This window comes from Takifugu rubripes, chromosome 13 (genome assembly GCF_901000725.2).
Source record: "Takifugu rubripes chromosome 13, fTakRub1.2, whole genome shotgun sequence".
Classification (NCBI taxonomy): Eukaryota; Metazoa; Chordata; class Actinopteri; order Tetraodontiformes; family Tetraodontidae; genus Takifugu; species Takifugu rubripes.
In genome coordinates, this window is record NC_042297.1 from 12,044,568 (window position 1) to 12,059,366 (window position 14,799).

Sequence of the window (14,799 nt, forward strand, 5' to 3'; positions counted from 1 at the left end):
TTTACTATGGTTTATGTTTATGTTTTTGTCATTATATTGAAACTTTATTATTGAAAACTTTGAAACTTTATTACCATTATGCCCCCCATTTAACTAATGTAATCATAAGTATCCACATCAATGGGAAAACATGCAACACAATGACAGTTTATTCTCCACACGTTATAAAAGCAAAACGATCATTGAATTTGCTGCTTTCTACGGATTATTTTTAGTCTAAAACTATCAAAAAATGAGCACATCTTGGGCTCAAATTTTCAGAATTTTCTGATTTTCTTGTGATTGTTCAAAATCTACATCTACCTTCAAAAAAATGTTTGTGTGAAGGAAAAGTTACTACTTCTCCTAAGTTGTCCTATAGTGTGACCTTTACTCTCACTCAGTCCGGAAGTTGCTTCTGAGCTCTCAGTGACCATATCTTGTTTCCCTTTCTTTCCATAGACAAAGCAATGCTGAGGGGACACACAGGCTAGATGATTGTTGTATCCAAGGTTAGCATCTTCTTAGTGAAGATAGTGAAGGACAGACTGGCTGGCACCGTACACGGTCGACGCCAGACAGTGGCCTTCCTTGTGCGTTATATACCTCACCAGAATTGGTGCTTGTGTTGCAAACACGAACTGTTGTTGTGTTGGTGTCACTTCTGATCAGTAAACATCATTTCAGTACGTCATCTGAGTTGTCAGTGTGTCAGTGTGTCAGTTCCACAACCTCCAGAACGTATTTCAAATGTATGAAATGACCGACATGCAACTGATAAAGAAACACCAAGGCCGAGAGACGGAAATTAAATTTATGTTGTAATGAAAACAAAAATGCAAAACTAAATTAAATGCTTTCACATCCTCCCTCACCGGAAGTCCTAGTCATTTGAGGGCACGCAGCCTTTTATTGTGAAGTCCACGACAGGAAGTGGTGCCACTAACTTGACAGTGGTGTGAAGATGGCGGCGTACATTCGCACTCGGTTGCTGCTCGTATTAACGTTACTGTGTCTCTTCAGCTTCGGTTCATTGCTCGGCTCTAAAGCAGCCAGCCGACCGGCCGACCTGCCCAATGTGCCCGTCCTTAGACCCGGAGAACCCCCCGTTAAAGATGCACCTGCTGTCGCTGCCGCCGCTGGGGCCTCACAGCCTCGAAGGGCGACCGGCTGGAAGCTGTCGGAGGAGGAGGCCTGCCGGGAGGACCTGACCCGCCTCTGCCCGAAACACACCTGGGCTAACAACCTGGCCGTGCTGGAGTGTCTGCAGGACCGCAGAGAGGTAAGACACCACCGGCACAGCCGGACAGGGTTACCCCGGTGCAGAGAGGGGGTGGTGGGCATATGCTGGGTGTGTCGGCCGGGGGGGTTCGGATCCACACCGGTAGAAAAGACGAGGTGAACCTGCGACAACACGCACACGCGTTCTAATTGTTCTCCCCGACTAATCCCCCCCCCAACCTAATTACAATGACTAGAATGTAAAAAAAAAAAAATGTTAATAAAAAACAAATATAATTTTTAACAATCAGAGCTCATCAAAGTTCGGTTTTAAATGTGTGAGGTTTATAATAAATACTGTCAGACTTTAAAAATTGATCTTTAATCACGAACAGATTTCATGTTTCCACAAACAACCAGAGAAAAATAAAAAAGGTCTGTTATATTTATTGGTTTGGTCTCTGAAAGAATGTCTCTGGAGGCTTGACCTCCCCCCCCAGCATCACCTGACGGGCCCAGTTAAGAGCAGTTTGATGGTTTTGTTGCTGCTTAACAATGCTGCAGGAAAGGAACCATAAACCTCCGTCAGGTTCCCAACCGTCACGTGACCGACAGAGGTTAAAGTTAAAGCTGACAAATAATAGCATGTCAGTCATTTGGCCGGATAACAAATGAGATTAAAGTTGAAATTGGGAGGAAAACCTGGTTGAATTGACCCATTACACACACTGAGTGTTTGGAGGCAGACCCTAGGAAGGAATAAACAGAACATTCACTAAAAGAAAATCATTAGTTTTTGCTTTAGTACTTCAGTGGTTTAAAGACTGAAGCCCGAGCAGAGTATAGAGCCGGATGTTCTGTTTAAATATTTACACAACCTCAGCAAACCTAATAAAAGATGGAAAAAAATGAAAAGAGCAGAGAAATACTGTTAAAAGAGAAAAGACATTTTAAATTTAATCAACTGTATCCGTTGACTCTGCTTCATGAGCTCGTAACGATCATTTTCTGACATTTGGTTTGTCACAGTGTTTCGAGGCCAAACTGCTAATTGAGATAATTAGCTGCCGCCCTGAACTGGGACATTCTGTTTCGCAGTGTTGTCTCCTTCCTTCAGCAAGATTTTGGTCCAGTTTCATTTCTGCACTTTCCTCACACACTCGATTGGGTTCTGGATCTGTTATCAAAGATGTTCGCTGCGTCAGATGCTGCCAGTTAAACTACATTAAATGTCCGGTTTGGGCATCAAAATAAGAAACCTGCCGAGTTTGTTTCCTTTACATCAGCACCCCTGCTCTGCCATGATGGCACCCCCTCACTGTCCACTGCCAAGCTGCTGTCAAACACACACACACACACACACACACACACACAAAGGCTATTTGAGTGATGCCCTCTTTACTGAGATAATTACATCGCTTCAACATGATAACAGCTGTGGCCTCCTGAAGAGGTAAATGACTCATAAATCTGCCTCTTCTCCAAAGATACACACACACCCACACACACTCACAGACATGCTGAACAGGAAGTCGCAACACCGTTGTGCAGATATGACAGAAAGCAGCTTCTGTTTTCGCTCTCAACATTTTACTCATTTTCGTTTCAATTTAATTTTAAGGCATCCGTGCTTAAGGACGATGTCAGATTGATGAGGTTAAAATAAATTCTTAGTACTTGAACTGAGGAAGGGGGCAGGGCTAATTTGTTGATTGGAACAGAACAGTTTAGTTTAATAGAGTAGTTTTTTTGCTATCACTGCAAAAAACACATTTCAGGACCCAGTTTGGGGTAAAATAGTGGGACACATAAAAAGCCACATTGCTGATTCTCTTCCTGGTCTGTGGGCATCTATCTGATGCTTAATTTACTGCCTTGTTTCTGTCTCTGCAGGAAACTGAAATCGCCCCTGACTGTAACCATGTGAGTATTCGCCCTGAAACACATTTGAGGGGTCAATTCCGAGACCAAAGCTTCTCTGGTTATTATAGGCTGTAATTGTTGTACAGTCTGTTCAACAGGACTTGTTCGCACTACAATATATGTCCGTATTAGCCAGCTGTGCTGACATCCTTGTTGAATTTATTTCTCTTCCCACACGGGCCTGGGACTGCAGACCTGGACCAGTACTGGCTTTTATTCTGAGTAATGATGTCAACAGTTGAGATTGAATTTAAAGGAACTATGAAAAACAATATCCAAGCAGGACTTAAATCAGATCAATTGTTGCAGTGTATTCAGCATCATCAGTGTTGTGTCTTCAGCTGGTTCTTTCCCAGTTTGAGGATCAATCATCTGGAACATCTGTCAAAGCTGCTGATGTTGAAATTCAGCTTCCTGCAGCTCTTCGGGCTGTCTCCTGGATGACGAACCTCCTGCGCTCACGGCAGTTAACTGCAGACAAGTCACGAGGTTAATCGACCACTTGTGCCGTCTTTATCACGGCGCAGGAAATTACCGCTGCAATTAAAATCTCTGCCACACAGACTGAATGAATTGGTGTTTTCGGGGCGGTCCGGCTGTCAGGGGCTGTTATCTGTAGCTGCTGCAGCTGGAGCCTTGTTGGCACGGTAACAATAAACTCATAGATTAAAAAAGACAAAGAGAGATTTTCTGTTGCGCCGCGTGAAGACCCAACCGTGGCCTGCGATGGTCTAAAGAGAATGACGGAGGGGCTTTCAGAATGCTGACGCGTCGTTTTTCTCCCGCATTAAGCTAATTTCCATGACTTGCAGCAGAGCCTGCAGCTGTGTCTCCACAGACGGAGACCCGTATTTTATTTTAGCGCCACCGTGCGTGGTTAAACTGGGCAACATGGCCTGAAAAACAGATTTGCTGTATGTGTTAAGATTCTTGTACTTTGGTCCAGATCCTTTAACAACCTCAGGGGGATGAGTCTCATTACTCTGACTAAATATTGACAGAATGTCAGGTGATTTATTTTAAATAACGGTAAAAGTAGCTTAAGATAATATTTTAAGAGGCAAAATTCCCTTAAGGTCTCGAAAACTCAAGATTTATAATCGTGATTTATAAAGGGAGCGATAATGTGTTGTTGTCTCCTTCAGCTGCTGTGGAACTACAAACTCAATCTGACCACAGATCCAAAGTTCGAGTCTGTGGCCACGGAGGTCTGCAAGAGCACCATCGCTGAGGTGGGGCTGCACTTTTCCTGCAAAGACAAAACAAATGAGCGCCAGCGCACCTTCAGTATGTGCTCAAACATGCCTGCAGATAAAGGAGTGCAACGACGAGGAGCGGGGGAGGGGCTACCTGGTGTCCTGTCTGGTGGATCACCGTGGCAACATCAGCGAGTACCAGTGCAACCAGTACATCACCAAGATGACCAGCATCATCTTCAGCGACTACAGGCTGATCTGTGGCTTCATGGACAAATGTAAAGAAGATGTCAACAACCTGCACTGTGGCAGCATCAACGTCGGACACAAGGTGGGAAGTGGACGAGATAAATTTCTGCCCCTTTTCCTGGAAGTTTATGAACAAAAGATGTTCACAGGTCCGTCCGGGAGGTGCAAATGTTTCCAATAGCAAACTAAATCACTGAAGATATTGTAAAAATGACAAAATGAGATTAAAATTAGATGTCGCCATTTTTGACGTGGTCTTCGCTGACGGTTGCATTTTGTATTTTCTGGGGGGGGTTGTTGTCCAGGACATCCACTCGCAAGGTGAGGTAATCTCCTGTCTTGAGAAGGCGCTGGTGAAGGAGGCGGAGCAGCCGGATCGCGTGCGGACAATCAAAGACGAGTGTCAGAAGGCCATCCTGAGGGTGGCCGAGCTGTCGTCGGACGACTTCCACCTGGACCGCCATCTATACTTTTCCTGCCGAGACGACCGTGAGAGGTTCTGCCAGAACGTGAGACCCCCTGCTGAGAGATTACTGGCTAAATTCCCCAGCAAATTCCAGTAGAATTTTAGTGACGCATGCAGCGACGTACGTTTAGTGCACATGGATGCAGCTGTGACTCTTAAGTGAATTTTTGGCTTCTCGTCTTTGCAGATTCAAGCAGGAGAGGGGAAAGTTTACAAGTGTCTGTTCAATCACAAGTTTGAAGAGGCCATGTCAGAAAAGGTAATGAAAGACAGTCAAAAAGGAATTTATTACAGATTCAAGGAGCTGTTAAACAGCTACTGATATTCTTTGGAGCGCATTAACGTGGCCTAGCGTTGATGAGCGATGCATGATGGGATTCCATCCGCAGTGCCGTGATGCTCTGACAGTCCGCCAGAAGCTCATCTCCCAGGACTACAGAGTCAGTTACTCCCTGGCCAAGGCCTGTAAACTGGACCTGAGGAAGCAGCGCTGCAGCCTGGACACCAGCCTGCCACGAGCCCGAGAGGCCCGACTCTCGTACCTGCTGTTGTGTCTGGAGGCGGCTGTGCACCGCGGTGAGGAACCCCCCATCGTTATACAGTCACGCTTGAGTGGGTTAAACTGGGTGCTACAGCATGCTGAATGGTGCTCTATCCTAGTTGTTATGTATTCTTCACTGATGCAACCTAGCAACAACCGACAGAGGGGGCTAACAGCTAGAGCTAATGCAGCCGGTAACCAGCCAGATGTTCCCCACAGGACTGTCTGAAGAAGTACAGAAAAAAATGTATTTGAAAATCTGTAGCGTCCATACTTGCAATCACAACAGTTTGATCGCCCCCTGCTGGGGGGTTAGATGAACTCATTGACTCCTCTTACATGCATGCGGCACACAAAACCCCACAAAACACAAATGTTGCTCTTCTCAGTGTGAAAACCTTGTTTTGCCGGCAGGGCGTTCGGTCAGCGGCGAGTGCCAGGGCGAGATGCTGGACTACCGACGGATGCTGATGGAGGATTTCTCCCTGAGTCCTGAGATCGTGCTGCACTGCCGGGCAGAGATCGAGACCCACTGCTCCGGCCTGCACCGCAAAGGCCGCACGTTGCACTGCCTGATGAGGATCGGCCGCGACCGCAGCACCGCCATCGAGGGCGTCTGCCAGAGCGCCGTAAGCATCACAGCTGCAGTAACGCAGAACTCATCACTTCAGGAAGTTGCTCAATAACCCGGGAGGCTGCAGCTCTGACCGCCTTCTCCTTATTTATGCCGGTCTGCAGTCCAGCCCCGAGGTGCAGCCCAATCTGATCCACCGGAGCCTCCCAAAGGAGGATGATCCGCACGTTTATGGGCTGATAGTAATATTTTGGTTTTTCTCTAAATGTTTCTCCCAGCTGCAGACGCTGATCCAGTCAGCTGACCTGGGCTCAGATTACCGCATCGACCGAGCGCTCAACGAGGCCTGCGAGTCCGTCATTCAGACTGCCTGCAAACACATCCGCAATGGAGACCCCATGTGAGACACACACACACGCACGCACACACACACTGTCCTCATCAACATTCAGCTGATATTTGGTGTATATTACACCATATTATTATCCTCCTCGTGCTCAAACCTGATTGGCTCAATGAGCTGGGGAATCAGGAGTGATGACTAATCTGTGTGCGCGCGTGTGTGTGTGTGTGTGTGTGTGTGTGTGCGTAGGATCCTGTCATGCCTGATGGAGCATCTGTACACAGAAAAGATGGTGGAGGAATGTGAACACCGACTGCTGGAGCTCCAGTATTTCATATCCAGAGACTGGAAGTGGGTGTGATCTCCTCTCTAAGTCACATGATTGGATCGTGTGCGTTACTGAACTGTTTCACTGTGCCCCAGGCTGGACCCTGTCCTGTATAAGAAGTGTCAGGACGATGCCGCTCGGTTGTGTCACACGCACGGCTGGAACGAGACCAGCGAGCTGATGCCGCCGGGTGCCGTCTTCTCCTGCCTGTACCGCCACGCCTACCGGACCGAGGAGCAGGGGCGTCGGGTAGGAAACCTTCAATGGCGTCCTGATCTTTGTCAGCAGCTTGCAGGATGTTCTGTGGGATTAGGATGTTTCTTCTGTGGGCAATGAACTGCAGGTGTAACTTTGATATTTTTAATTCACCAGGTAAATGAAGAGGAGGAGGTAAGACTAACCTGCTCAACCTTAATTAATCCTGGTGAAGGGGGAAGCAATCAGATCTTTAAGTATAGAAGTGGCCTCAGGGATGACATGAGCCTGATAATTACTGGTTACCTATCTGCTCTCCATGTTTACCTAGTAGACGGGCATAAAAGCTTCATGGCTCCTGTTCCTGAAAGAAAAAAATCATCTGACAAATGAAGTTTTGATATCACGTTTAACCTGTTTAATCACCATGGAATTTGGTGCGGGAGCGTGCACGTGGCCGCGTTTCCTGTCATCGGTGAGGGAAATGCAACAGTTTGAATCTGTGCGTCTGAGGGGATGTTGTGTCTGTACGGGGGCAGAAAATCACCCAACATCAAAGATAATTCTGATGATTGATCTGTGTGGGGTCCACGACAGGCTGGCCAGCACCAATAAGACATGAGGGGTTCTTTTCTGGACTTCCTGTTTAAAAACAACTTCTGAAGTCTTGTGACAGTGAGCTTGTGTGTTTGTAGTTATCTCGGGACTGTAAAATGGAGGTGCAGAGGATTCTCCACCAAAGGGCGCTGGACGTGAAGTTGGACCCTGAACTGCAGAAACGCTGCATGACGGACCTCGGCAAGTGGTGCAGCGAGAAGACGGACACTGGACAGGTGAGACACCACACCCGGAACATTGTTTGCCTCCTGGTGGGGATCACACGGCCACTCTATGACATCATCCCACCTCTTATTTCTGGCCTCTCATGCTGATCTGACCTGCTCTTCAGGAGCTGGATTGCCTCCAGGACCACTTGGAGGACCTGGGCTCTGCCTGCAGGGAGGTCGTGGGTAACCTGACCGAGCTGGAGTCAGAGGTACGCACCAAGATTTAAGGTTCGCTCCAGCCGCTCAGTCGTTCAGCTTCCTGTCTCACTGTCTGGCACAGGACATCCAGATTGACGCTCTCCTGGTCCGGGCCTGTGAGCCCATCATCCAGGCCCACTGTCACGTGAGTGAACCGGCTCTCATGAAGCAGGTCCTGAAAATCGGGTGTTTGACCCGTGTGTGTGTGTGCGTGTGTGTGTGTGTGTGTGTGTGTGTGTGTGTGTGTGTAGGATGTAGCTGATAACCAGATCGACACAGGTGACCTGATGGAGTGTTTGGTTCAGAATAAACACCAGAAGGAGATGAATGACAAGTGTTCAGTGGGCGTCACACACTTCCAGCTGGTCGGTGTTTGCAGCTGTATTATTATTAATAATGATTCTGTTTGTCAGTGTCCAAATTTAGTTTTAAACCCCTAAGATGCCATCTGCTCTACGTCCAGATTCAAATGAAAGACTTCAGGTTCTCCTACAAGTTCAAGATGGCGTGCAAGGAGGACGTCCTCCGCTTGTGTCCCAACATCAAGAAAAAGTCGGTGTCCGTCGGAAGAGGATCTCTCGCGACATCATTTTCTCGCGTGCAGATGATGTGATTTAACGCTGTCCGTCTGCAGGGTGGACGTCGTCATCTGCCTCAGCACCACCGTGAGGAACGACACGCTGCAGGACGCCAAGGAGCAGCGGGTGTCGCTCAAGTGTCGCAAACAGCTGCGGGTGGAGGAGCTGGAGATGGTAGTGCACACACGACTGGCGTATCCGTGGCAACACTAAAGCGCTGCTGTGGCTTACACTTGCGTGTTTACGAGAAGTTGTAATTGCTGCTGCGGGTTTAGCTTCGCGTTGCTAGCACCAAATCTGATGCAAGATGGTAAAGAAATCAGCAACGCAGGACATTCGTTCATCAAAATTAACTATGTTCCTAACAATTGTTTCAAATCTGACAGGCTCATCTGACTTTTATTGCTTGACGGTTCCTCGTTTTTCAATATAAAATGTGAAACTACCAGCTGAATTGAATCAGAATAATTGCTAAAAAGTGCTTTGCTAATAGGTTGGATGGTGGTCTTAGTTGGTAGATTGGTCAGATGTCAACAGCACGTTAGCGTTAGCTCAGAGCTGAGCTCCTCCGTTCTCCCTCCTCACCTTCCCTCGCTCTTCCGTCTCAGTCCGAGGACATCCGCCTGGAGCCAGAGTTGTATGATCCCTGCAAGTCCGACATCAGCCGCCTCTGTCCCAACGTGGCCTTCGGTAACGCCCAGGTGAGCCGGCGTCGGCGTCGTTGGCTACAAACGTCACTTTTGTGGCGTCACCGTACGTCTTTTCTCCTCAGATGATCGAGTGTCTGAAGGAGCAGAAGAAGCAGCTGAGTCAGCGCTGCCACCAGCGGATCTTCAGGCTGCAGGAGGTGGAAATGAGCGACCCCGAACTGGACTATCAGCTGATGAGAGTCTGCAAACAGATGATCAAGGTGTGGCGGAGGTTTCCGATGTATCGCTATAGAGTTCTACCTGATCAGCGGGCGGCCTCTCTGATCAAACGCTCCTTTGCTCCTCAGCGGTTCTGCACTGAAGCGGACGCCAGGACCGTCCTCCAGTGTCTGAAGCAGAACAAGAACAGCGAGCTGATGGATCCCAAATGCAAGCAGATGATCACCAAAAGGCAGATCACGCAGAACACAGGTGAGGGAGCAGCTGCAGGACGAGGGGGGCCCCCCCGAGTCCAACCCCACCGATCCCCTCCTCTCTCCCGTCTCCAGACTACAGGCTCAACCCGGTACTGAGGAAAGCGTGTCGAGCCGACATCCCAAAGTTCTGCCAGAACATCCTGAACAAGGCGAGCGAGGACAGCGAGCTGGAGGGTCAGGTGATCGGCTGCCTCAAACTCAAATACGCCGACCAGGTCAGTCCGCCAGCGGAAACGGCCGATTCGAAAGCCGATTTTTGTTGAATCAAGATGAGAGCCGACTGGTTGTGTTTTCTGGCTGGACCTGGTCCAGAGGTTATCTCCTGACTGTGAAGACCAGATCAGAGTCATCCTGCAGGAGTCGGCGCTCGACTACAGACTGGACCCGCAGCTGCAGCTGCACTGTTCAGAGGAGGTACACACACACACACACACACACACACACTTCTCCATCACGGGCTCCTGCATCATTCCTCTCGGCTCCTTCATCCCTGGTTCCTCCTCTCCCTCCTGCAGATCTCCAGGTTGTGTGCAGAGGAGGCGGCGGCGCAGGAGCAGACGGGTCAGGTGGAGGAGTGTCTGAAAGTCAACCTCTTAAAGCTCAAACAGGACACCTGCAAAAAGGTTTTTTCCCCCCTCGATTTGTTTCGCCGAGTCCTCGAATTTGAGGGTTGGAGTTGGACTGAGACGCCGTCCTCGTCTGTTCTGTGTGGCAGGAGGTGCTGAACATGCTGAAGGAGAGCAAAGCGGACATCTTCGTGGACCCGGTCCTCCATACGGCGTGCGCTCTGGACCTCAAACACCACTGCGCCGCCATCACACCCGGCAGAGGGCGACGTAGGTCACCTAAAGTTCTGAAACCTCCCGTTGTTCTGAGTGACAGAGATTTACAGCTCTTGCCTGCGTTGTTTTCTTCATCTCTGCAGAGATGTCGTGTCTGATGGAGACCTTGCAGGACAAGAGAGTTCGGCTACAGCCAGAGTGTAAGAAGCGACTCCAGGACCGCATCGACATGTGGAGCTACGCAGCAAAGGTAAAGGGTTTCCTCTTCGCCGCCCTTGGGGTTACTTCCACGCCGTTATACCTGCTGTTCTCTGTCCGGCCTGCAGGTGGCGCCAGCAGAGGGCTTCTCAGACCTGGCGGTGCAGGTGATGACCTCCCCATCCAAGAACTACATCCTGCTGGTGATCACGCTCAGCGTGTGCGTGCTCTTCCTGGTGGGTCTGATCTGCGGCCGCCTCACCAAGCGGGTGACGAGAGAACTGAAGGACCGGTAGAGGCGCGGCGCGGCGAAACCTCTCCAATGACTCGCGGTTCCCCTTCTTTTCGTCCTCCTCTCGTAACCAGCTGACCTGCACAGTGCCAACGCCAGTCCACACATCCGGAACCCTCCTTCACTACATCCTGCAGAATAATTAGCATTATAAGATTTCCAGAACGCGCCGCTTCTCCCGACCGCGTTAGACTTGCTTTGGGGTTTGATGCGAGGCGGCGGCGGGGCGAGCGCCAGCCCGTCCATGTTTGGTTGCTTTCCTGAAGCTTTCTCGCCACTTTTGTGGAGCAGCAGGACGTTGTTTCTCTCTCAATGGCTGCCTGGATCGCACATGGACCACCGTGATATCTGGAGGTTCTCCTTTGTATTCTCCTCGTTTGTTGCCTTTAATGAACGGTCACGTGACCCACGGAGGCTTTACTAAGGGGGGGGGGGGGTCATTACGGATCCAGCATTTATTGTAAGACTGGTTCTGCGTAGGGAGGTTTTGTTTACACATGAAAGGCATGCGAGTTTAAACAAACATCCGATCATCGTAACGTCTTCATTAACGCTGCAGACACACTTTAACATCGTTGACACTAATATTCCTAATGTGAAGCGCAGGCGGCGGATTTGTGCATGTGGACATACTTCAGAGGAAAAGTGAAGTTGCTTTTCCGGTTCTTGTTTTTCTAATGTTTGTGTGACTGCTGCTGGTGGCTGGATTTGTAACCCTGAGAACAGGAGTGCAGGCATGTCCTTTACCATCATAACAGACAACAAAGTTCACACTGAGGTCACTGAGGATGGTTTTTATTCGCCCTCCACATACGTACGCTTGTCGGTTTTAGTGGATTCTCTGCCGGTGAGATATTAGCAAACATGCTCTCCAAATCGATATGTAGCATTCTAAGTGGCAGTTAGCCTAGCTTAGCATAGAATGGTTGGGAATGGCTTTTTGCAGAGCTTAAAAAAATGATAGTCGTTCTTGTTTGTACCCCAATAAATTATACAACCAAAATTATGATTTGACAGGGAGCTTCAGTAGCCTTGAAATTTCTGCACAGATTTTTTAAATGCACAAATAGTTTCTACATCAGAGCAGGTGCCCTAGTTTTGCATCTTTATGCTCAGCTTATCTTAACTTGCCCTTTGGGCTGTCGAGTAGCGGCTACTGTTGAAGCAGCGTGCATGGACAGTGAAATGAAGCGAATCCAAAGTGTCTCATTGCCGCCCCCTGCTGGGGCGTAGTAAAGGAATAAGCCTCAGGCCAAACTCAAAACCTTAAGTTAATTTTCCTTTGTTTTCCAAAGACGGTTTCTGTCTTTTCAGTTAATATTAGACTGTCAAACTGTCCTCACCAGCCGAACCGATCATCTATAGTGTAAAAATCAGATGTTCTTGTTTGAAGTACGATCGCGGTTCTGAGCAGAGTTAGCCTAGCCAGCGTAGCCACTGTCCATGACATCGTCTTTATGCTAAGCTAAATTTAACACATTTTAACTGGATGTGCTGTAAACCTTTTAGCAGCCAGCAGTTTGTTCTGCTGCCCCCAAGTGGTCAGATGGGCATAGCAGGTGGGCGTGGCCTACTATAGGGCCGCCATAAGAGGTTAGCAGTCCGATGTGCTGGAACCACCAATCTTTGTTTGATTTTAAATGGATCAGAGGGACAGGAAATTAATATCCAATGTATATTTTCACTTTGACTCAAGTTACGCATGCGAGGTAGAAATGTGCTGAGCCACTTTTACCAGCAGATGTGAAAAATTGTTATAAAAATGTCAATTACATGAAACTATATTCTGATGTCAACCAGACGTGAAAACAAAGTCCAGTTAAAAATTTAACTTTATTCTTTTACAAGTGTCACAGTTTGGGCTCCAGTTGAGCTTTTTCGTGCTCCATTTTGAAACGTGTTGACATCTTTTACTTTGCACTTTACTTTGGAAGCATTTGGCTACATTGCTGTCGAGCTAACGGCACAAATAACCTCTGTTTGTGAAGTAAAACTCGCCTTTTCCTGGTCTCAATTGAACATGTGAAGAATGCAGCAGATTTCTGCTTGTTTATTAGCTAGAGCAGCAAATTTTGCAGTGAATTTTGGGGTTTTTTTTTTTTTTTTGTGGGATCTTCTCTTTACGTTATCCCGTGTCCGCTGATGTCATGTGGGGGAACGGAATTTCTTGTTTTTCCCTTGGGTTTTAAACATCTTATCAGTGTGCTGTTTCTAAGGTACGCCGTGCAATACGTCAACATAACAGATTTATTATTGTGACATTTGATTTTTGCTGTACATATGAAAACTTGTGAATTTAATAAAAACTGTCTGCAGATTTTCATACTTTTGGCTCCACCCGTCTGTTTGCTCCGTTGCCTGAAACTTGAAAAGGTGAAGTCCATAAACCAGTGTAAGTAGGTTAGAAACCAGCTGTGTAAAGGCTGTTTAAATCTTTTAATATCAGTTTAATAGTTAAAGGACAGGCGCTCAACAGCCCTTTGGTAGTCTACTATAGGATGCGCCAGTTGTTCCAATATATAGGTTAAAATAAATGCAATTTCATTTGGTGGGGAATGTTTATTTTTTTTAATCTGGCAACCGATTTCAATTTGTTTTAGTTTCTTTTGACTCATTGATCATTATAGGCCTGTAATATGTCTTACAACCATGACAGATAAAGAATCGCAAGCACAAACTGAAATAATTTAAAAATATAAAAGCCCAAGACGGCATATCAGCACTAATGTGACTTTACAGATCAAAAAACGCAAGTGATGGAATTTTCAGTCAGAAGATCTGAAGGATTTTGATGTTGATGATGGTAGAAACGATTCCACCCCGGAGGGATGGAAAGGAGGAGGAAAGAAGGAGGAAACGGTGGCTGACAAAGGGGCAAAGCTGAAGGAGCTGGACCAGGCACACGCCAGCTGCCAGGAACTTCAGGCCCAGTTGTGAAGAACCAGGAGATCCAGATGCTGCAGGCTGAGCTTGAGATGCTAAACGAGGAGCCGAGCGAGCAAACGGAGCTGTTGAATCAAGAGTCTGGCACAGCGGCGCTTTCAGAAGAGCTTCAGACCTCGCTGCTGGAGAAGCAGGCGTCAAAGCTGCAGAACGAGTTGGCGGACATGAACAGCCATGAAGGCCACGCTTCAGAGGGAACTCAGCAACGTCCAGGAACTGGGGAAGGTCCAGGAGGTCAAGATGGTGCAGACCGAGCTCGAGACCAGGACCAAGGAGCTAGTCCTGCTGATGGAGCCGGATCAGGGAATATGGGAGGAGAAAAGGAACGTGTGGACGGCGCCACCAACAGGAGGGAAGTCAGAGAGCTGAAGGGTCTGTTGAGGGAACTGCAGACCATTCTGGACGGCTCAAGTCAGACAGATGGGGAGCTCAGTTACAGCTAACTGAGGCGGGTACAAAGGGCAGATCTGGAACGGAGAGGCCCATATAAGGGCAACGCCACCACTCGCACCTCCACAGACGATCATGTGAAAGGTTCAGGGCGGTTCCTGGCTGGTAGAACTTAGGTATGTTATGAATATTGTCCGTCCAGAGGACATCGCCTTATCACTCTGCCCGAAAGGTGATTCATGTCTCCATGTCTTCATGTCAGAGACTCTCGTGTCTGGAAAGATGATGGCGGCTGCAAGAAGAAGCCGCTTGTTCCTCTGTCACGTGGCGTCTCTGGTCTTAGCACAGCTTGAACAATGTAAAAGATTGTTGGTTTTTAATAAGGGATTTGTCCAGTGGCCGTCGCAGTTGAGTGAGAAACAGCTGGAAGAGATGCTGGAGGAGGCCAAC

The 14,799-nt window shown here is 48.1% G+C and overlaps 1 protein-coding gene across 2 annotated transcripts; it reads left to right on the plus strand.

The window, feature by feature from the left end:
• Nucleotides 1-898: 898 nt before the first annotated feature.
• LOC101063965 (Golgi apparatus protein 1-like) lies at nucleotides 899-13,341 on the plus strand. Of its 2 annotated transcripts, XM_011609846.2 has the most exons (27): nucleotides 899-1,261; nucleotides 3,094-3,123; nucleotides 4,269-4,355; nucleotides 4,435-4,650; nucleotides 4,874-5,077; nucleotides 5,222-5,293; nucleotides 5,424-5,610; nucleotides 5,990-6,204; nucleotides 6,428-6,549; nucleotides 6,742-6,843; nucleotides 6,916-7,069; nucleotides 7,193-7,210; nucleotides 7,711-7,848; nucleotides 7,965-8,051; nucleotides 8,123-8,185; nucleotides 8,292-8,405; nucleotides 8,504-8,592; nucleotides 8,675-8,792; nucleotides 9,227-9,319; nucleotides 9,391-9,528; nucleotides 9,616-9,739; nucleotides 9,817-9,959; nucleotides 10,057-10,158; nucleotides 10,260-10,367; nucleotides 10,460-10,580; nucleotides 10,670-10,776; nucleotides 10,853-13,341. In XM_011609846.2, exons 1-27 carry the CDS (start codon nucleotides 944-946, stop codon nucleotides 11,018-11,020), a joined length of 3,438 nt encoding a protein of 1,145 aa, XP_011608148.1. In that variant the 5' UTR covers nucleotides 899-943; the 3' UTR covers nucleotides 11,021-13,341. The 2 variants fall into 2 exon arrangements, with proteins under 2 accessions (XP_011608148.1, XP_003969806.1); XM_003969757.3 differs by lacking the exon at nucleotides 7,193-7,210 and having other exon boundaries at nucleotides 10,853-11,020.
• The last annotated feature ends 1,458 nt before the right edge of the window (nucleotides 13,342-14,799 follow it).

What these genes read in the sequence shown, in the direction of transcription:
- LOC101063965 (XM_011609846.2), top strand. Translation starts at nt 944, where the DNA reads ATGGCGGCGTACATTCGCACTCGGTTGCTGCTCGTATTAACGTTACTG. An exon ending in AGGGCGTCTGCCAGAGCGCC is followed by an intron (nt 6,205 to 6,427) that starts GTAAGCATCACA and finishes TGTTTCTCCCAG; the next exon opens with CTGCAGACGCTGATCCAGTC. An exon ending in TCTGCAAACAGATGATCAAG is followed by an intron (nt 9,529 to 9,615) that starts GTGTGGCGGAGG and finishes TTTGCTCCTCAG; the next exon opens with CGGTTCTGCACTGAAGCGGA.